Consider the following 23,009-nt stretch of genomic DNA (forward strand, 5'->3'; position numbering starts at 1 on the left):
TTCCAAGCGGCCACCTGCTCATTACCTGCACAGCTGCCTCTGTGGAAGAATTTCAGGGAGAAAAACCTTTCCAGCTCAGCAGCAGAGGAACCTGTTTCCTTTTCAAAGAGCCATTGCTAGAGATCTGCTCCCACCAAAGAGCCATTCATTTCCCATCATCAGAAGTCACATTATGAGCTGCCTTTTTCTGCTCTGAGGAACTGGAGCAGAAGCTGTGGGCCCACTTCCATCTGTAGGGCAGGGGAGTTTCCATAAGCTGACGAGAGTAGCTCTTACTGAAATCTGGACTAAGCTAACTGGCAAGTATGAGATATTCAGAGAGGAGGAAACCAAGCAAGTGAGCAGGGTGGGGGGGAACCGAGTGAGCAGGAGGTGGAACAAGCAAGCGAATGGGCAGTCCTGAAAGTGCTCCAAAACTCAGAAAGTTTGCAAGATCGGGTACCTTGCATCTACATCATCTTGTTGGTAACAAAACCCATCCACCTTAAAATCCTACTTGTTTCTGAAGCAAATCACATGGCTCTAAGATTGCAGCCATCATTAATCATCAATATGTTTAAGCCAAGCACCATAAGATTTAAGAAAGCATACCCAAGCCTAGCATGTTTGCATCACGCAGTGTGATCAGTAGAAAGGCACAGCATGTACTCAGCACTTGACCATTAATTTATTTGGAAAAAAATAACATCAGTAAAAGAATAAGGCTTATACAAACACTGACTGTGTTTTTATCAGCAGATCAGCTCCAACAGCACAGCCTGCCAGAGAGCTGGCAGCATCAGACACATAGGTCCTTATGTACTGGAAAGGTTCCTATCAAATTACCAGTCCCAGCTGGCTTGACAGGCCATTTCAAAAAAATAGAGATTAAAGATAATAACCAGAAAAGTAGCCAACTTTGAGTTTTAAGTAGTTGTGCTGCTGTAAGGACTTTCTGAAAGCAACTTAAAAGCTAGGCATCTGCGAAACAGCAGAAAATGAATGGCACGTAGCAAGGGGGATGTAGGCACAGCAATCAAGTTAGGAACAATTTAATTGCGAGGGTCAATTTAAATATGAACTTGCACACAAGTACTACCACAAGATCATCCTTGATATGCTAGATATCCGAGGTTGGTAGGAGACCCCTTAAAGACATGGATGCTCCCATAATTTTATGGTAAGGCACCACAGAGGCTCAGAAAGAGAGAGGAGGCACATACCCTAGCAGTACTAGAATCTTACTCCAACCCAAACCTAAGTGATACATGAACTGCACTACTTAGCATGACCCCGTTAGTCATCTGCATAGCCTATTAGGTTTCAACTGCATACAAAACACTTATGTGAGATGCTGCAAACAGCTTTGTAGCTTTGTCTAATTTTATGGCAGTCTGCTTTAGACACTTAATAACCGTGGCTAAGAAAAAGACTGAACTGTTTTGGCTCAGTTTTTGTCTCAATGATGTATAGGCCACACAAGCTCCTGTCACATAATACGGAAGTATGTGCCTCCTCTTGCTGATCCTCAGTTATGACCTACCACAGAAACATAGAAGCATCTGTCTCTTCAGCGTGTCTTCTACCAGACTCCAACAGCTAGCATATTAAGGCTGATGAGCTTGTGGTGGTACTTGCTCTGTATTCCCAGATCATTTCTAAATTGACCTTGGCAACCAAATTGCTCCTAATTTCATTAACAGAAAGGTATACACAGTCAAGGCTCAGTCTATTAGAAATATGAATTAAAAATAGCATAAATATAAACCTCCAAAGTTGGTGTAACAACTGCTGTACTGAGATAGATGGTATATCCACAATGCACTTTCGCTTCTCTGTATTGGACCCTGCCATTCTTCCAGCAGTAGCACTAATGTATTTACAGAATGAACTATAGTCAGAGAGAGTTTAATCATATAACTAACTTCAAAAATTGACCTCCAAGTACTTTCATTCAACCCATACCTGTATTTAAGTTCACATATATTTTGATTCGGACTCAGCCCCCTACATTGTAATGCATACTTGACTCACTGAAAAAACACTGGATAACTTGACATAAAAAAGAGGAAGAAAAAAAGAAAGAAAAAATAAAGTGTTCTGAGTAGTCTCATCTGTACCTTGAACTGAATAGTTCTGACTGATATTCAGATACCTTTTAGAGTTACAAGTCCGTCAATCCAGAAGCATAAAAATACATTTTGTTGTTAAGGAAAGAATACAAGAACAGAAAAATATTCTTAAACAGACATCATTTCAGTTTACCATTACGTAGCAGCTTGATTACAGCTTTGACATTTCCAATGTACTACTTTGGTCATACATAGTTTTCCAAACCTGAGGTATCAGTAATAAACTCAATCTACCATGCAAAACTAGGAATGATGTCTAGATTTGTTTTTGTGATTACATATCTGACTGGAAACCTCCAGTTATGAAAAGCTATTTCTACTTGCAAAGTAAATTATAACTTCTTGGAATAGCTTAAATAGCCATTCACAGTGTAACACTACAAAACAGAATGTTTCTGCTTGATGAAGGTTAAGGTCACAGAAATCATCAGACACTACAAAAATCCACCAATTAGATTCTTTTTATATGAAATAGCTCTAATAAACAGTAAGCCAATTACTCTCATGTTCTCAAAATACAGAATGGTCACCAAGCATGAATGTTTCTGTTTTTAGTATCTACATTTTTTAGAGAAACTTCTAATACACAATTGGCCGAAACATTATCCTGCACCCCAAAACAGGCTAGGGAAGTGACTAATCTATTTAAAGCAATTTCCTGAAGACCTTACAAAAAAGTTACGTTGTCCGAATACAAACCTGAATAGCAGAGCTTGCTTCTGATAACACTCAACCTCTACAAGCATGGAACTACATGGAATTACAACTACATATAAAAAGAAAAGGTTAAAAAATGTAAGACTGCAAAACCATATTAAAGAGGTAGGGAATTAACATATGCAGTCTTTAAGGATAACATACATGCACTACGAGATCTTCAGTTCTCTAGTTTCATTCTCATTGCCACTTCAAATACAAAACTGAACACAAATCTTCTGTTAGTTGAGCTCCACATCACTTCTCCAGTTGTCCTTCTGCCTTTCCTCTGATCTTTTGCCTCCTGTATTTCAGCCAGTTCACTTGCTTCCCCCCGGCTTCATAATTAATGCAAGTCAAGAACGGGACAGGCTGGGACAGTTCTGACAGCACAGCAAAAAAAAAAATCCTTCTTCTCCTAAACCCTCTACAGCAGCCACAGCACACAGAAGGGGCAACTACAAAGTTCTGCTTCTTCCAAAGCCCAGGAACGTGGCATTCTCGTCCGCACTGCAGGGACAGGCTGCGCGAGCAGCTGGGCTGCAGGAGAGCTGGAACAGGTACTCCCTGAAGTGTACCTGCAGAAAGCATTTCACCACCAACCTAAAAGGCTTGAGTTTATTTGGATTCCTATTATTCCACCAATTGGACAGATTTTCACAGGGTATCAAGAGGCACGCAGGAATGATTCCCCTGCCAAATTTCAGTATTATGAATCAAAACAAAGTGCAAGATCAACACAGCAAAATGTTGTTTTCTCCTAATCGTGTTCTTAGAAATGGCTTAAGTCATCTGCCCTGAAACATACTAAATTTTTTTTTAACTCAAGACAGGCCAAGTTTCTTTCCAGAAAGTTCAGGAAAGTTGTTAACACACTGAAGGTAAGTTTCTACAGCATATTCTTTAGAAATCACATGCAGAGACACAGTTACAAATTTTTCCTACAGTATACCAATGATAAGTTTGTTTTCTGTGTTTAAAAAAAAAAAGTTGTTAAAATCTCATCTTTGCTGTAAGATTGAACACAATTTCAGCGATGCACATGTACTGAAAGAGATACTGTAATTAGAGCAAATACTCCATGATTGGTGTTGGGACATAACCAGAGGTTCAGTACACTTAGATATTGTTCAAATTATTTAGAGAGCCTGTATTTAGCTACTGTACATCAAGAGCATCAAAGAAATAACACCAAAAGGAAAGCTATTAGCAGACTAATGAAATTTAATATTACACTAACTCAAAAGAACATTAAAAAATGGTTTAGGCAGATTCCCCACTGATAGTCAAGAATTAGTTTGTGCTGCTGCAGGCGTGAAGTGCAACTCCTCTTCATTCAGCACAGTACATATTATGCTTTAGCAAAACTAAAGGCTTTCCTAATGTCAATATTTATTTCAAGCACAGAACGATGAAGCATAACAACTTTTAAAATTGTATTTCAAACTATGAGACACTAACAGGGTTGGAAAAGAAACAGAGAAGAAACTTCCATAAAAAAACTCCAAAAAACAAAAATCCCACACTTCTATCACTGCTCAATCACTGGATGCCACCACTTGAGAAAACAAAGGTCAAAACAATATATATGAAATGAAAAGTATTGCTCAGTCCCCTCACCCCCACTAAAATCTTTCTGTAGTGCCTACATCACTGAGGAAAAAAACAGTTATCAAAGCAGTTCCCCTTCTCACACGTTCATGTTTTAACTCAACTGGAGAGGGAGTTTTTGATGTTAAGTGCAGCTACTTTTTGGTATTAACAAATTTGCGTGCTTCTTTCAAAAGAGTTTCAACATCTTCATTATCCTTTTCTTCTGAATTTGGTTCCCAGTCAGAATCTTCATCAGTAGGTTCGCACTCTTCGTCGTCATCATCTATAAAGCTGTCATTAAGATCATATTCATTTGGTTCACCATCATTGTCACTGTCTTCCTGCAAAGACCTTTTTCCTGTAGGGAAAAAAAAAGTAATATATTCATGAATCATCACCACAGAAATAGAAAGACCTTGAAGAGACCATCTAGTTGATCTTTCTCCTCAAGAAGAGGAAGGATCAACTAAAGCACCATACCCAATTTTGATGATTTTTGGTTTTAAGAATCCCATGAAAAGTTGTATCATCTCTCTCAAACACCTACTGTAGTGCTTACCTGTCTGTTCACTTAGAGTTTTCCTTATTGACTTTAATACAAGTCTCTTTTTACAGTGAAGCCAAACTCAGCCCACTGGATTGTAAGGCTTCCCCACCTCCAAACCAGAGTATAAGCTGATTAGTATACAACTCCCTGGCTCCTCCTTTCTTGAAGGCAAGCACTTCCCTCCTTTTTTTCTAGTCTCTAGGACCTTATCAATTATATATGATTTTCAAGAGCCAGGTACTCAGGGTGTGAAAACATTTAAGTATCATTTAAACTGCATTTTTCTTAGAAGCTCCAAACCCTTTATCACTGGCATTAATGATATGAGCCACCTAATCAGTTACCTTCTAAGCAAAAGCAGACAAAAAAATTAATATATATTGCAGCCTCTGATGACTTCTGATAACTTTCCTTTCCTCAATGAGCAGCCCATCAAATTTTCCTAGTTATCTTCTTACTACTCCCACACTTAAACAATATCTTTCTTTCCATTTAGTCTCTAGCTATTGCTAGATTGCTGTTTTGCACCTGGATTTTCTGTCTTCATCCATAGAGACTTAGAGTATTTATCCTCTGGAATCTGACATGGTTTTTTATTTCCTGCACACTTCCGTCCTGAGTTTCAGGTTATAAAAGAGAGAATCTTCCAGACCCACTCTTCTCCTACGTTTTTAGTTTGGATCCATGCTGAATAGTTTGTGCTTCCTTTCTGAAAAATGTTTAAGGAATTGCCAAACACTAATCGTTTTTCTGTTCTAAGCTCCATGCAGCCTACCTGCTTCCCAGTTAACTTAGTCTACTTTATTATGCTGTTTACTATCCTTCTTACATCTGTCTTCTGTCTATCTTCCTCACAACTTACATGATCAAATTGTCTTCTGCCTTATATTTCACAATACTCTGTATTGGCAGGAATCAACATCTAAGAAATCTCTGTTTACAAGAAACAGCTGCTGTTCCCAGCAAATTCCAAAATTTTTGGACAGTTTGTCCTGCTATATTCCTTTAATGCTCAGATATATTGGCAAATTTACCCATTTAAACCAAGTCCCAGGCACCGGATAATTCTGCTGTTGGAAACCTTGTCCATCTGACTTGGTAGTGTCTGTACAAAGCTGCTGCCATGACAGCATTACATTCTCTCTCTTTTTTTATTTTTTATTTTTAAATCAATAACTGTGAATCTTCAACAAGTTTATTTCCACTGCTTCCTGATTTTGGAAGATACGTGTAATCCTTGCTCTATAAGCTACTACTATCTTTTTCTTACATGTCCACAATTCCTAATAAGCCACATTCTTCTGCACTAATATTCCAATCGTGTGTTATTTTGCCATAAGTTAGGGCATACCTCTGAATAAACGTGTGTTCATTCCTCTTCTCCCCAACCTCCATTTTTTGCCTCCTTCTATCATCTAGAGATAATCTGTCAATGATCTTATACAGACAATTTATGTGTTGAGCAACTTTTCTCATTATTTTTCCTCTGAAATTACAAATCCTCTTCTCGGTTACAGACCCCAGTCCAAATCATTGACTTTTTACTAACTATAAGCTCTTGCAATCTCAGGTCAAAGCCCCAGGTACTCAAACTATGTGTGTCAGAAGGGAAAAGAGGGAACACTAGTATGCTATTTAGTCAGATCACATCTCTATCAATTAAACTTTTCAGTTGCAGGAACATTACTATTCCAGAATTATTTAATGATCTGATTAACAGTTTGCACTATATAGAAAGTCTTGCCCAAGGATTTCAAAGGCATATGCAGCATTAGTCAAGCTTCTCAAAGATATATTACTTGATGGACGAATTGTGCCACGCAGATACTGAATGACACCCTGGAATCACATCAGCCACCTGTTACAGCCAAGAATATAATTGAGAAAAATCCTACAGCTGGAAATCTACTTTCTTTGAATAACCTACTGTGCACAACCTAGAAGAAAATCTTGAAAATGCCAAATGACAATTTGAACTGTAATCCACTATTACGCTTTCTAGTTTATTGCTTATCAGATCTAAGATGAAATTAATCACATCCATGTTTACTTGTATCAGCAATACGTGACCTCAGAATGTCTTACAGGAATCACAGCCTATAGCCTTGCAGAAGAGAAATAAAGTGAAATAAAATTGGGAACAAAGATGATACACCAGACTGAAGAAAAGAAGAAAACTGAAAGGCATTTATTCTTCTCAGACAGAATAGTCTACTTTTGCCTAGTGATTATAATTTTAAAAGGGAGAAGTATTGGATGACAGAAGATCCCACTAACAGTCAGAGATACTGCTTCTCAGGTATTTCTGAGAACTCAGAAACCCTTACATACTTTCCATTACCAAAATGAGCTGAGGAAAATGCAATCTTACAGCCTTTGCAGGAACACAATTTCTGTTACAACACAAATCGAACAGCTAGATTCTGGAACCTTACACTTATGAAATAGTACTTTACGCTCACACAGCGATGCTGACTGTATGTTCCCACCTGCAAAAGCAGGGCTTCGATTACAGAGGGCAGACTGAGCCCTCAAGAAAAAAAAACAAAAAAACCCCAATAAACTCAAGACCTACTTAAGAAAGAAAAATTCTTCTCTGATTCCACAGCACTGCAGGTGATATCTTCACAGAATGACAGAATGGTTGAGGTTGGAAGGGACCTCTGGAGATCATCTAGTCCAACCCCCCGCTCAAGCAACATCACCAAGGGGAGGTTGCCCAGGACCTTGTGCAGACGGCTTTGGAATATCTCTAAGGATGGTGACTCCACAAGCTCTCTGGACAACCTGTTCCAGTGCTCAGTCACCCTCTCAATGAAGAAGTTTCTCCTCATGTTCAGACAGAGCTTCCTGTGTTTCAGTTTGTGCCCATTGCCTCTCGTCCTGTCCTTGGGCACCACTGAAAGGAGTCTGGCCCCATCCTCTACACCCTCCCTTCAGATATTTCAACACCTTGGTAAGTTCTCCCCTCAGTCTTCCCTTCTCCAGGCTGAACAGTCCCAGCTCACTCAGCCTTTCCTTGTGTGAGAGATGCTCCAGTCCCTTGATCATCTTTGTAGCCCATTTGCTGGACTTGCTCCAGCAGCTCCATAGCTCTCTTGTATTGGGGAACCCAGACCTGAACCCAGTAGTTCAGGATTGGCCTCACCAGGGCTGAGTAGAGGGCAAGGATCACCTCCCTCCACCTGCTGGCAATACTCTTCCTAATGCAGCCCAGCATACCATTAGCCTTCTTGGCCACAGGGGCACATGGCGGGCTCATGGCCAACTTGTTGTCCACCATGACTCCCAGGTCCTTCTCCACACAGCTGGACCTGGGAGTCCTGGTGGACAAGTCTTACAGCAGAACTAGTCCTTCTGGCAAAATGCTGACTACTTCCATCAAATTATTTATATTTTGCTGTTCTGCTACAAATGCTTGAGCATATTATGACTTTTTCCTCCCCATACTTCAGTGCTTTTAGATTTCAGCAGTAAATGATACATTTCCCTCCATGTCTTCCCACTCCACCTCTTACTGCTGAAATTTATTCAGTCCCACAGCTCCCAAAGCAGCTCACTAAGCGCAATTCTACTTTTTCTCTGGTTCCACATTTATCAAGATGACCTTGACACTTTCTATGAAAGTGCCTGCTCCACAGGGGGGAAAAAAAAGGATGCTGACCATCTCGTTCAAAGAGTTATATTTGAAAGTTAGATGATTAGCTTGCTAGAAAAACTACAAAAACATTGAGAATTCTGTACAGCCCAAAGCCACAGCAGATCATTCATCTAGATTCAGTGCGACAATTTAGTGGCAATTTAGAAGTGATAATTTAGCAACAACATCAACTTTGACTTTTTTTTGCTTCCTCACCTACAGCCCTTCCCCAGTGAACTAGCCTTAGATCATGTTTCTGAGCATATGCCTCTTTCTTTACAGGCAATTTGCAAACCCTCTGGTAGCAATTAAACTAATGATGTTAAAAACTAAACATGTCAAACGTCATATAGTCAGTACCCATTTTTTGGTTGGTGGAGTTTAAATACATTTATAAGGAAGTATCAGCTCTGCTGTGCTTAACAGTAAGCAAAGTTGTGTCAAACAGCACATAATAAAGGTTAATGGAGTCCTGGCTTTCTGTGAGACCTTGCGTAGCTCAGGAGGACAGCCTCAGACATGAACATGCTGAGCCTAACCTTTTACAAGCTTTGTCCTTAACAGAACTAAGCCAGCCATCCAACAAGACACGTAAAAAGAATCAGCAAATTAGCAGTACTTCAACTACTGAATTCCCTTTTTTACCCTCGTGTTACAGGATATCCTTTTTTCACTTGTTCTTACTTAGTAAGAGGAGTTGAATTTGACACATTGAATTTGACTTCTATGTCAAAGTTTTAGGAGTTTACAAGATAAGCACTTTTCCATGCATAGTCATTCTCTGCTGACCACCTGCCAGTTGGTGTACACACAGCATCTACCATTCAGGTAAGTACGATGCTTTCACAAAATGCACACCTACAATTTAAAAAACGACAAGATTTGTATTTAGAGTAAGAAGGACTTTTAGATATGCACACAGTCCAGCTTGTTTCATTATAATATCTTAATCACTCATTGTCCTTACAATACTGTTACAATTCTCACCATGTTGTAACACGCCTTCTAAAACAGAGCAGTGACCAAGATGGACTGGTGTGCATCAAAGGATGTGAAAAAACACACAGGTAACAACTATGCCTCAAGTGGAAAGACACAATCATATTAAGCATTCAACGATAGCAAAAGCGCACACTACATGGCAGAGAAATTGGATGGAAAGAGATTTCTCAGTGGAAAGTATACAAGCAACCTTTTAAGTCTACCCACAATAGAACTGCAGATCAAAACAGTTTGTCTACAAAACTAACTACAGCTATTTGCATTTATACTTATCCTCTTAAGCAGACAGAGCTCCCTGTATTTTGGAGATTTCTTTAGGGCATGCCCGGCCACATCTTGGAGCTCTAGAGGAAGACAAGCCAGTTCCCTTTTCCACTTGCTATGAGCACATGCAACATACCTCATTGAGGCTAACGGAAGTGAAGTCTCCATACTAACAGACTTTCAGACTGCTCATTACTCCTAGAAAGTGATTTCTTTTTAAAAATTCTTCATTAGTCCTAGGAAGTGATTTCTTTTTAAATTCATGCCCCAAATACAGATTCTGAGCAACTAGGATAATCTAGTCCTAGATGTTAGGTGAAGTTGCTTCCCCCATGCATATTTTTCCTTAAGGCCTGATATGCCGAGTGTCAAGAGCGTAAACTACAAACCTGTGGGAAGCCAGTTTACGTTACCTAAATACTCACTCTTTCCCTCCTCCACATCTCCATGTTTTCCTCCATCTATCCAGTTTTCTCCAGTGTTCCCTCTCCCATAGTATCCCCAAGCTTCTTCAAATATCCCCTACACCTCTCTATGGCACTATCACCAGCTCCCTGCCATATCTCCTCCGTCTTCTCTCCAAAGGACCTAAAGGTCCCCACCATATCCTCTAATTTTGTCTTCCGAGAGCTAGAAGAGACAGCACATGCGACAAGCTGTCCTGCGTTACATGCATGCTGATTGCCGATAAGCTGCTACCTCTTGGTGGCTCAAGGGGTCAAACGGAATTGATCAAATTGAACTATTCCAATCTCTCTCATCACTGAACAGTCTGACAGAATCTCCTTATTTTATAAGCCACCACCTTTCATGAAACTTCAAAGCCTCAGAGATATGGTGTTCTTAAATCTCTTCTCAATTTGGTTACAAAGATTCAAAACTACAAGGACAGTTAAAAGTAATCACATTTGCTTCCTTTCCTTCAGGAAGTGGCAAGCAACTTGGAAACCACAGATTACTTCTGGTTGTCAGCAAAAGTTAAGGTAAGAACAACCCCCAAATATGCATGTTATGAAGTATGACAAAGCTCCCCAAAGCCTTCCACGGCAGTCTGGTAGCTTCAGTGAAAAAGTCTGTAGTGATTCTCAAATAAAAACAGCTTTTAAATCATTTGCATAATCAAATCAAGCTAGCTATTTGTAAATAGGGAACAGAAAAGAACAGTAATATTGACTGGACAGAGGGACAGCTGAGTAATTAATTATATGATTCAATGTGGTATTTAATAGTCTTAACTTTGGCTAACTTATTTTAAGGAATTAAAAATACCTACTAGATAGACCATAAAGTTGTATGTTAAAGTTCAGAACAGTTCTTACAACATAACAATTAAATATCTTTAAAAGAATATGGGATAATTTTTAGATAATGGGAAATAACAGATAGCAATTTTCTGTTGAAGTTCTCACAAAAATTGAGAGCAGAAAAAAACTATCCACCACTATATATTCCATAAAATAGAGGTAAGCATCCATTATATCAATTCTGTGATGCCACTGCCAGTTCTAATTTAAGTGCTTCACAGCAAGCTTGGCAATACATCAAGCACAGCTGTGATGCTGGTAAAAAGCTCATTTTAAATTGTTTTAGAAAGAATAGGAAGCTTCACACACAGAAGTTGACACAAGAAGTCTGGAAACAGACCTGAAGGATTTAAAACTGGTGGCTATGCATATACAACACATGAATTAACATTGTTGGCAGCAGCAAAGCAAGCTAGGTACACTGGCAGCAAATGGAAGAGATATTCCTATACAGTATTAAAGTTTATATAACCAAGAGAAACTAATGCCTGACTGTGGTAGTATATGATCTCTAATGAAGACTTGAAAGTAAAGAAGGATACATAGTGTGGTTTACAGTGAAAGCTATCCCCAATTCAAAGGTATTAACCTTCTTCTACTCTTCAGTCCTGACAAGCCAATATCAGTATCTTATCTGAAACACTGATACCCCATAGTAAGAAAAGCTCATCAGCACATGCACAAACATTACTTGAAAGTCCTTTAGAGGTCAAGACAACGCAAAAGGAATATTCAATGTTTGAGGAGCAAATGAATCTTTAGGGAGAAATCTTAAGTTGTTCTGGATGAAATATTGAGTCCTTCAATCCTATTATGATCCCTGTGTAACAAAGGGCTAGTTGATATAGCCACATGTACCTTTCCAACTTAAAAAGGTACTTTTATTTTTTTTTTTGGCCTGTGTTCATTGAGGAAGCCTGGCAAAAGTTCAATTTCAGCACTACCACTTGCAAAAGCAAGCAGGGTCCTAGTCAAATGAAATAGTGACACTCTCCTCAAGTAAGTATTATCAAGTACTCCAGCACTGTCAAGTGCCTGAAAAACAAAGCAGATCAGTTACATCCCATGCTGATGTGCCCATTCAGGAATTTAGAACATACTAACCATTCTTTGAAGTTCTCTGTCGGGTTCTTCTTTCAGTTACTAAAGAAAAGAAAATTATTAGTCAGGATAGAGTACAACCTAGCAGTAGCATTATTCATTGAGGTTGCTTTTAAAGTAAATGCTGCAATGACTGTGCCATATTTACAAGCACAAAAACCTCAGAAAAGCTGCTCTGTACTGAATGATTTACCTGGGGAATCTCTCAGGAACTTTTCATACAGTTATGAACCATTCCACCCCTAGCTATAATGAAATCTTAAGATATGAATCTATGCAGTTAAAATATAAAACATTTCTGTATATACAATGCTCAGTGTTATGCTATGTAGAGGGGAGGAATACTGTAAAAATAATTTACCACAGCATCCATTCTAAACATTAAAATATACTTCAGTGCCTTTAATACCAAAATACATTCCCCATTTTCATTTCATCACTACAGCTTGAAAGGTGGGGAGGGGAATACAAAGATCAGGTAATATCACAGTATACCATGTTTTATTTTCAATAAAAACTACTAAGCTCATGCAAATATCCACTTGCCACATGATATTTTTGCCCATAAGATAAAAGATATAAGCATAAAAAACATGTCAATATTGTCTGAACCAGCTTATCTCACTTCATCTGAAAAGCACCTGAAAAAGCAGGTGCAAGCTTGCAGTGGGCAAGCAATCTTCCTTATCACAGACAAAAGCAAAACTTGAAGCACAGGAAGAGCAAGAGTGCAGAGTAACACAGAATAAGCTACAAATACAGCAATTTTCACTTACAATAGCTGAAAGCATTTTATTCCAAACTTTTTGTATGCATTTGTGGGGTTTGTTTCCCCCCTCAGCCCACTTTAGAGTATATTGAACAACTTAGTTTACCTGGAGGTGCGCTGTGCTTGTATTCTAGCTTATGTTGTGGATTCTTCCTACAAAGAAGAAAGCAATAAAAGCATGATTTGGCCACTGTGTTCCAAGCTAAACGAGCCCAGAACTCCTTTTATTATTATTTTACAGAAATAGTCATCATATTATTTCAGCTTTCTCAATATCTATTTGATTATGAATCTATGGGTTGAGTATTGATGGGTTGAGTCTTGAGTATTTGATATGCTGAAAAGTAAATATCCAAGATTAGGATACTTGCTTAAATAAAAAGTTTTATTTAAACAAGGAGTTGCAAATAAATGTGGTGGTAAAACAGAGGTGTCTGCTACTCATAGACCTCTCAAAGTGACTACATAATTGATATTGTAAGCTAACAACCAACTGACACATTCCTGTCTATGAAGCATTTTCAGTACAGCTGAGTCATCTATATACTCGTTCTTGAGTAGGAGACTTTTTAACTAGGGAAATAATTTTAACAATGGAAACAGATGGTCAATCCTCTGCAGATTAGTTGAATGGAGCAAGCAAGTAAGTACCTGTATTGGATTCATATTACGTTAGTAGTATCTATAAGATACTTTAAAATGTCAGTTTGTTGCATATTAACAACTTGCCACTTTAGGATGACAGACTGATGCTCTTCTCTGTCAGTGTAGACAATAATCAGTTACCTGCCTCCCAATTCACCTCTAATCCCTCCATTTAAAGAAAACAGAAAAAGAAAAAGAAAGAAAAAAAAAAAAAAAACTAAACAGCTTCCACAAACCTAGATTCTTCAATTCTTTTCCAGATGCATACAAAGGAAGACTTCTCTGCTAGTCTGGATGTCAAAAGCAACAGGCAGTGAAGCGTTAGGTTTCCCTCCCTAAACTATGATGTGCAGTGCATTCTTTACCCTCAAAATCCCACAACATGTTCACAAAGTTAAAAATTGCACAACACCACAATATTACCCATCTTGCGTATTTTGGTATTAGAATCAATTTAAGTGCCCACACAAGGCTGAGCAGAAAACAGTATGTTATTTGACATTTCCAATAACAAAGAGTATAGAGGCATTAAAACTAAGTCAAGCAGATACTTCACAGCAACATGTTTTCACTGTGCTTGACTAAGGTAGAGTGCAGTATCTTACAAGTAAGAAAAGACATAACTATTGCTCAGAAGGCATAGTCATTCTGGATGTAGCAAACAGAAAAATCGATGAACAAAACTCATCCTGGGTTTGGGACATTACTACTAATTACTAAAGTAATTCAAATATTACATTGTGTGGTGCAGCAAATTTCAGCAGCTTTCAGGTAAGATATTTGACTGAAACTTAGGAATTCTAGAACAAAATTGGACTGCAGAGAAGCAGCAGAGTAAAGAATCAGCTCTCATAGCATTTTTATAAATAAAAAGCCACATAGGTAACCAGAGGAAAATTTGTTTCCAGAATTCTATGCACACCACAGATAATGAAGATGTCATCTGCAACCAAGTATTAAATTCTTGGCAATTTAGCATGAGCTTAAAAGACTGCACTCTAGACAAAAAAACCCGAGAAGTTAAAAATGACCTCTTGGTTTATATTTCAATTCATACACCAGAGTATGAAACCAGTTTGCGCATAACCTTACATAGAAACATACAAACAATTTCTTCAAACCTCTGTTTAGAAGAATTTGAGAAGTACTTTCTTTTACCTGTCAACTGTCACAGTCTAGTTCAGTGTAATACACACATCAGGTTGGACTGTCATTCTTTATATGAATGGAAACATGTTCCCCATAAGGAAGGCATGCTGTGCCCATAGGAACTAAGATTACAGCACTCTACAGACCTGGAAATGACAATTCCTTGCATGCAAAATAGTTCAATAACCAATGAACATCGGTTGACTAATCTTTGCTGTCAGGTCTTTGTTGCATCAGTAAGAACTCCAAGCAACTTCTATTTATTACAGACCAGGGACATAAACACTGGTGTTGTAAACTGAGCCACTTTAGTATAACACAGTCCGTGTCTAAACAGTCGCTTTGTTAATGACTTGTATGAAAAATTTAGTTAATATTTCACGTTGCTGAATTGCAATAGGAAAACATGCAAACTGGACTGAACAACTATGCAGCTATTACTACACTTATCAGCTACTACTTGACAAAAAGCATGCAGCTGCAGTTATAAACAGAAGCTCAGCATACTCTTCCAAAAGCTGTTCTAAGTCTTTCCACACACTCTATAGAGTTTAGCAAAACATCATTCTGAATCCACTGTGGAAGACTAGACACCAATTTAGGGGTTGTATTACCCAAGCCTTTTAATGGATCTGATCTTTGGTCCAACGCAAATGCTGGTTGTACCTGTCCTTTCAGGTTAGACTTGAAAGATGAGTTTTCTGAGCAGTCCCTACTTTTTACCCCACAAGAAGAACATATGCCGATGAGCAACAAAAGGAATCCCGTTTCAGTGCTTTACTATTACTGTCAACATCATACCACTTGATCCTAATTCAAGGCATAGTGTTCAAATTGTTTATTCTCTGTTACATTTACTTCAAATATTAGCCAACAGATAAAGGCAACAAAGAGGCTATGAAGACACTCCAAACTGCATATTACTTAGTTTAAAGAATTATCACTGCTTCATGGGTGCCTCCTTTCCCCCAGCACCAACGAATTAAATACAGATTAAAAAAAGATCAAGTTATACTGCATGGAGATTGTCTTCTGGAAGGAGGGACAGTTTTGTTTTTGGATTAATTATCCACTCTACTCCTGAAAAGTATGTTGGGAATTTTATTACTGGTATAATCACAGACTTCTCATCCTGAAGATGTTTATAGTTATTTTGTAAAAGAGAAACATTTTCTGCATTAAGACGACGACACATGTATATAGCTTAAAAAAAAAAAAAAAAAAAAAAAAAGCACCTATCTTCATTTTATCACCTTTCATTTGAGAATGCTGTTTAGAGTCACCTAACTCTGGGAGGGATAGGAAAAAATGTTTCTGCCCAGATGCAATCTGTATTAACAGCAGCTGTTAGTACCAATATGCTCACACAGAAATGCTCCTTTCTCAAAATATGTGCTTTTGTCCATTGCATCAGGTACACATCAGCCATTAAGCTCCACTAAAAAGTTCAAAAATCTAGACATTGAGCAACAAAATGGAATAAGATAACCTTCTTCAGAAAACTGACAGTGCTTGAAACTTGATAAAAGAAACTGCACCACTGTCAATCGTAAACTGGATTTTATAGCTAATCATTTTTTAAAACGTTATCTGTACTTTGTATGTTATTCTAATCCATCAAACACTGATTAAAATATAGCCTTTTTGTACAAAACCTCAACACATATTTAGTAAAATTTGAAACTAAGCATGATATATCAAGAACAACATATAACAATAACTATTTATAGTTTATATAAAAGTAACTTTATATAAATTTTAAAGTAAATTTTATATACTTTTTATAAAGTTTATATACTTTTTAAAGTAAAGTTTATATAAAAATAACTATTTATGGTTTATATAAAAGAGAACAGCCTACTTCATTTTGTCAAGTGAAAAAGGGTCGATCTCTATGTCTCTGAATAGCTTCCAGAAGTCAAGCTTTCACATGTTTGTTGAAATTACTCACAAATATTTTGCAAGGCTTTGGTGTTTTAAAGGCAGCAATCTGTCCACAGTAAATCTCAGAAAGCAATGAGACATAAAAAAGGACCACAATGATATGCTACACCAAAGATTTAACATCAAGAATTACCCATTACTCCATTCTCACTTTTCAACTCCACAGGAAAACAGTCTTACCACATAAATAAGAACAGCCATTTTGTACAGTGCTTTTTACCTATAACAAGTAGTTCCATAAGGACATTCAGGCCGGTCATCACTGTTACGTTGCGTTATGATGTCTGTCTCATGATAATCGTCATCATTAGGGTGACTGAACTGCTGAAAGTGAACAGGATTCTTCCTGTGAAACAAATATATGGTAAGAGCTGACTATTCCATTTATATATGAGAAATGGAGATGAGAAAGGAATTAAACTTCTTTTTCTGTAGTTACATAAAAAGTAACCTTTAATGCTTAACTTTATGCAAAATCTAAGACCCAATTTCAGGATAAGCAGAAGAAAAGTTTGCTGTTTTAGCACATGTTACAAAAGAAATTAGAACAGGAATTTTCCTATTAGCCTTCAGTTTTAAATTTCAGACATCAAACATGCTGTACGACTGCTTCAGTAGATCTTCAAATACTGGCATATTATTTCAAATGCAGCAGTTTACTGGACACCACATTGATTCTGTTGTCAAGTTTACCTCGGCTACCATGGCATTTTATTATTTGAAATACCAAATTCCAGTCTGAACAATGACTACCTGAAGTTGCACCATACAACACAACAGCTCTGCACGTAGCGGAGTCGTACCAGTGTCAGTGACAAGAGCACATTACTGGTATACCCAACCGCTTGCCCTACGACCCTGATGTAGTCAAAACCAGATGAGCAAGCAGCGAGTACAAATATATGCATCACTGAAGGAACATTTTAACTGTTTCTAGTTGATCAAGTTGTATTCACATGACAGAGGACAAGGCAGCTCTAACAACAGGACTAAGGGAACAGTCAGCTTTATAACGCCTTTGTAGCGACATTAAATAGAACAAAGGCAGAATGTGTTGCAGCTTCAGGAGAAGTTCATGTGATAGACCAAAACATACTTCAAAAATTATGCCAAAGGGAACATGCTGTTACCAAAAGAAAATCTACACTTTTCCATAGGATTCCTGTGAGAGACACTTTCTCCACACATGATACTTAAAAGCAAGCAACATGAGATATTTCAATAAACAGTATTCAAAAAGACATCCACAAAATACTTCAGTGAATTACCACACTAGTTTCCAGAGTACATCATCTTCAATGTGCCTGTACAAATTACAAAAATAAACTGCTTGTCTCAAACAAGAGGAAGGACAGCTTAAAATTACCGGGTAATTACGGCTTTAATTTCTACCTGTTATAGCTGCATTGCAAAACACTAAGCCAAAACGATTACTTAAGAGTTATAAGAAGTTCTACTGCCCACCCAGGCCTCCTTTTAGACCTTGAAAAAGTTCAGAAACTTGGTATTAATACTTTTAACTCAATCTGTCTAGTATCTTTCGCTCAAAGAATTCAAAAAGTAAGTTACAGGTATACTCAGTGAGCTACCTGTCAAAGATGCTGTGTCCCTTGGATCTATTTACATATGCGACAGACTTCATGTCCTGGTCTGTTATTCTGTCCATGTTCTGTTATTTTTTGCAAACTGAAGAAAAGGTAAACACTTTGGCTGGAAATCATTGAAAAGTTGCATTTACAAGTTATTTTAATGTTTTGTTCTATCACAACTTCTCAGAGAATGTCACTTCTCACACCAAATTCAAAATAATTTAACTTGAGGCCCTATGGAGCTAACTGCCTATTTTTTTCCATTTAAAATAACTGAGATGAAACTAAATCTTTTTAGAGACTACTTGCTTTGTTTTCTAAAGGCATAAGACTGTCTTATTAGCAATATTAGCAAGGAGCGTAAGCAAGAAGATAATTCATCTCCTTAAAAGGATGTGGAAGTAACTAGTATTCTCTGAAATAATTTTTACATTTATTCCTACATTAAGATACATGTAGCATCATATTCATACCAAGGAAAGAGGGTTGAATAGCTGCCATTTAGATAACCAATTGCAGTTAAACAGATATCCATTCCTTTCCAAAAACTTACTTCAAAACCTACTCGGACAGCACCAAATAGCCCTTTGGGGGGGGGGGGGCCCTCCATTAGGTTTAGGGATTCTTTGGGGCAATGGATGACGCTCCTCAAATTACGCACTAGCTGTGAAGCATCTTAAACAGGTACTACACTTCAGATGCTCAGGTTTAGTACATGTTTTATCTTTCTTTTTCCTGACTAACCTGTGCTTACTCCACTTATTTCTATGTGCTACACAATGATACCCAGTACAATAAACAGAACAGAGAAATGCATAGCTTCTATTAAGCCATCATCTTCCCTGCTTGCAAAAAATCTAAAGCTCACTTGTATATCTCTTCCCTTTTATAAGAAGTTTGGTTTGCTTGAGGATTTTTGATTTCTTTAGACACCAGAGATTTGGATTGTAAGAGCACCACATCTAGCACACCAAAACATACTACCACATGGGTTTCACTCCAACTGAATTAGTTTGGCAACAAAACCTCATTGCACAGAACGTGTTATTTATTTGATCAAAACAAAATTACTGAGCTCTACTTATACAAAAAAAATACCAATTAAAAGCATATTTTAAGAATAAAGCTTTATAAAAGACTTACATTATCATAAACATACTTATATTAGCTCATCCCACAATAAATGCAACCTTGCTCTGTTTTACAGAAACCCTAAAGTTAATTGTACGCACACTTCATGATGCGGAAAACAACTGTGCAAATAAAACATTTGAACATTGCTCAGTGAAATATTTAGGACAGTTTTTCAGCTGTCCAGCTACAAATAGCAACTTAAAGGCTTTTCTAAAGCAAGTTTAGTTGATTAGGTCAGAAGACTGGGTTTCTCCCACCCCTGGCTCTTTATAATTACAGAGGCACCCCCAACCTAGACCATCCCCATCATCTCAAGAGACTGATTTTCTCACTACTAAGAAACTGGTAGTGAAGATATAATGGATTAGCAACATTAATTGTAAAGCCACAGAATTCAAGTCTAAAGTTATGCCATAACTGTGCATGTTTACTACTTATAAATTCTAAGTCATAGACATACTGGAAGACAGGACTCAAAAAAGAAAGACACAGGTTATCAACTGCCAGATTTACAAGCTTAAGGTGAAAGGAAAAGTATTGATTTCCATAAACAAAGAACGAAGTATTTAGAAGTATGCACATATAAATACAAAGGTTGAGTGCACTCACACACCTATTCAGTACAGCACTGTAACACATCAGACTAACAAAAAAAATAAGATTTTGGACCAAAAAATGTGGATTACAGCTGTAGAAATCACTGTTCAAGTCTACCACATCCCTTTATGTAATCTTAGAAAAAGAGGGTTGGGTTTTGTTTTTTCTTTTTATTCCCTATTCTTCCAACTTGGGAAAGGCAAGCAACAGACAAAAAAAAAGTGGAAAAGACAGTATTCAAAGAGCAAGTCCCTTGCCAACAAATACAGCCAGATGTAATGTACAGAGAGCACTTTGTCTCCTGATGATAACAGAAGTTTGTTTCATCTTTGAAAGTCTTCAGGGCAGCCCAGAAGCACAAAGGATGAAGACAGAAAGATTCCCTGGAATGAGATTCTGACATCAAGCTCAAGACTTTCAAAAGCAGTGCTTCCAAATTCGTAAGTGAAGAAACTGGCCTATGGGTTACAAAATCAGTTCCAAAGTTTTTAAGATATTTGTTAGAGAAATCTAATAAAATTAATAGACCTAACATTCAATCTTCAGTCTATGCAATTTTAATAGGCACTTTAGTCATGTACTACAGTCATACCCAGAAGAAAAATATCTATTAATAGGAATTTACAAAATAAAGACTAGAACTCTTAAGAACACTTAGTTAATGTATAAGTGAAATTTTATGAATAAGAAACATTTCTGAGTGGAGAATATTCACAAACTCTTAGGGATATACAGAGATTTTTCTCACCTAAGAACTTCAGTGAAACACTACGGTTACCAAAGTGGTGTTTATTTAAGATGCAGATCCCTATAGCGTGTCTTGTTAGACGATACCTTTCATAAGGCAAATATAATGAAGGAGAGCGAAACCAATCACCTACCTCAGGAGAGCACTCAAAGCAGCTCCTCTTCCTAGGAGCTCCTAAAACTATTTTCTGGTTGAGGAAGACGCTACACCACAAAATACAAACTAGCTCCTTAAAAACATCTGTTCATGTCAAGTATATGTCCTGTTAAACACAGGAGTAACTGAAATGATTTGCTTTACTCTAACGTGGCCATCCCACAGATGCAGAAAGACTGCTAGTGGTTATACATTAAAAGCAAATTTTGAACATTAGCTATGAGTGCAAGTTATTTATCTCGTTGCAGATGGGATAAGTTTCATAGAATTTCCTGAAGCTTAAAGCTGGTATTTTCAACGCTTCATATTTACAACTTCTCCACATAATAAGAACTTCTACTATGTGTTATTTTATAGCATTCTTTTCTTAAAGGGCAAAGTTTTCTGAAACTATTGCTGCCAAAAATCTTTTTTAGAATAAAGATCTAAGAAGAGATGAGCTCACGCAGAACACTGATAACAAAAAAATGTATTCTTTACAACCAAAATTCCTTTCCTGAAAAGTTTTTTTAAAATTTCATCATGAGTGATTAATTCTAAGTTAAGTAAAAATCACAGGATAAGTCAATAACTAAAGCTTATGATTTGTTAGGTAGGTCCTCACAGTGAGCTTAAAAATTCTTGTGGGTTATCGCTTACTCTTTGAGTAGAATCAAGGTAAGACCCATTCATACATCCACAGCTATATCATTCCATAAATTGTACCTTAACTTTCCTTCTCTCAGTCTTAAAGCACACAGACACAATTAAAACTTTTTTCCTCGTCAAAGAAACAAGCTTATAAGTAAATACTCCATTCTCTTTTACCTACAATGACACCAATTCAGTGTCCCTTAATGCCTAACACTATACTGCATAACTTGCTCTATCCCAAAATACAACTTCGTTATGGTTAGTAGCTTCCCACCCTAAGGTAATCCAGACACAAGCTATGCACTCCTAGTCCATAGTCACCTGTAACTAAAATCTGCCTTCCAAAGAATTAGCAGTCTGTCAGTACATCAGAGCATTAAAACAACTTAACCCTTCATACAGGAGAAAAGCTTGTCTAAGCAAAATTAAAAATAGCTGGATCAAACTAGGCAGTTAAGCCAGCTGTATAACTGCAGCCACTAATAGAACATATTTTCACAATACTCTTTAAGGGCAAAAAAAAATGGAGATACACAGAAAGGTAAATGAAATTTGTGGGTTCATTAACACAATAGCTTTAAGAATCACGTAAAGCAAAAGCTTATCTACAGCATTAGACATACAGAGCACACACAAGGCTCCCTCTACTTGTGCTTGCTTCTTTCCTAAATAACTTATCTGGTTTTGCCTATTGTTCAAGCCCCCTGAAAATCACAGGACCCACTGTCTGTTTCCTGGCTTAGCCTTTCTTTTCTGCTTACACTTTATATGGATTTATCTAGAGCTCGAAGCCTTCTCTAATGTACTTCTCAGGTCATTGGTCATTTTCTAGAAACGTGGAGGTGATCTGGAAGCTCTCTTCCCTCTATTACATTAACACATAGCACTCCAGATCCCTTCTGCACAGAAAGAACTAGCAGGAAACCAGACACTAATTACTGACATTTTGAAACTCAAAGATTTGTATGACAGATCTTTCATGGTGAATTGGGGGAGGGGGGGGCGCACCCCTTAGGACAGAGAGAAAAAGTGCTCTTCACTTGAAATATTAGCAAGGAAGCAAACCAGATAATGATTAACATGGAGTTTGCCCTGTTCTATTTTGGGGGAGGGAGCGGACGTTAAACCAGAAAACCAGGCTGGCCAAGTTATAATAATAAAAAAAAAATTCTTTATAATTAGGGATGACAGATAATGAGTATTTTAAATATTCTGTTCACAAAGCATGAGATTACTTCAATAAACACAAATTATCTTCTTTTAAAAACAGTTTCATTTGCTAATAAAACAAGCCTGCAGCATCTACATTGGGCATTCCAACCTTTTACATCTTTCTCCTTACTGGTATCTGTACTTGGCTGGTACAAGCAGGCTGGTTGATTTCTTT

General features: G+C 37.5%; 1 protein-coding gene across 1 annotated transcript in view; it reads right to left on the bottom strand.

Annotated features, from left to right (window-relative positions):
• Positions 1-4,013: 4,013 nt before the first annotated feature.
• The window catches only part of APLF (aprataxin and PNKP like factor), a 38,957-nt gene continuing 19,961 nt past the window's right edge, over positions 4,014-23,009 (bottom strand). The window contains exons 8-11 of the mRNA XM_067292760.1: positions 16,986-17,111; positions 13,134-13,180; positions 12,262-12,300; positions 4,014-4,758 (exon numbers count right to left, since the gene is read on the bottom strand). Of these exons, the coding sequence (XP_067148861.1) occupies positions 4,553-4,758; positions 12,262-12,300; positions 13,134-13,180; positions 16,986-17,111 (418 nt within the window). The 3' untranslated portion in view covers positions 4,014-4,552. The remainder of the gene's footprint in view (positions 4,759-12,261; positions 12,301-13,133; positions 13,181-16,985; positions 17,112-23,009) is intronic.

This window comes from Apteryx mantelli, chromosome 3 (genome assembly GCF_036417845.1).
Source record: "Apteryx mantelli isolate bAptMan1 chromosome 3, bAptMan1.hap1, whole genome shotgun sequence".
Taxonomy (NCBI): Eukaryota; Metazoa; Chordata; class Aves; order Apterygiformes; family Apterygidae; genus Apteryx; species Apteryx mantelli.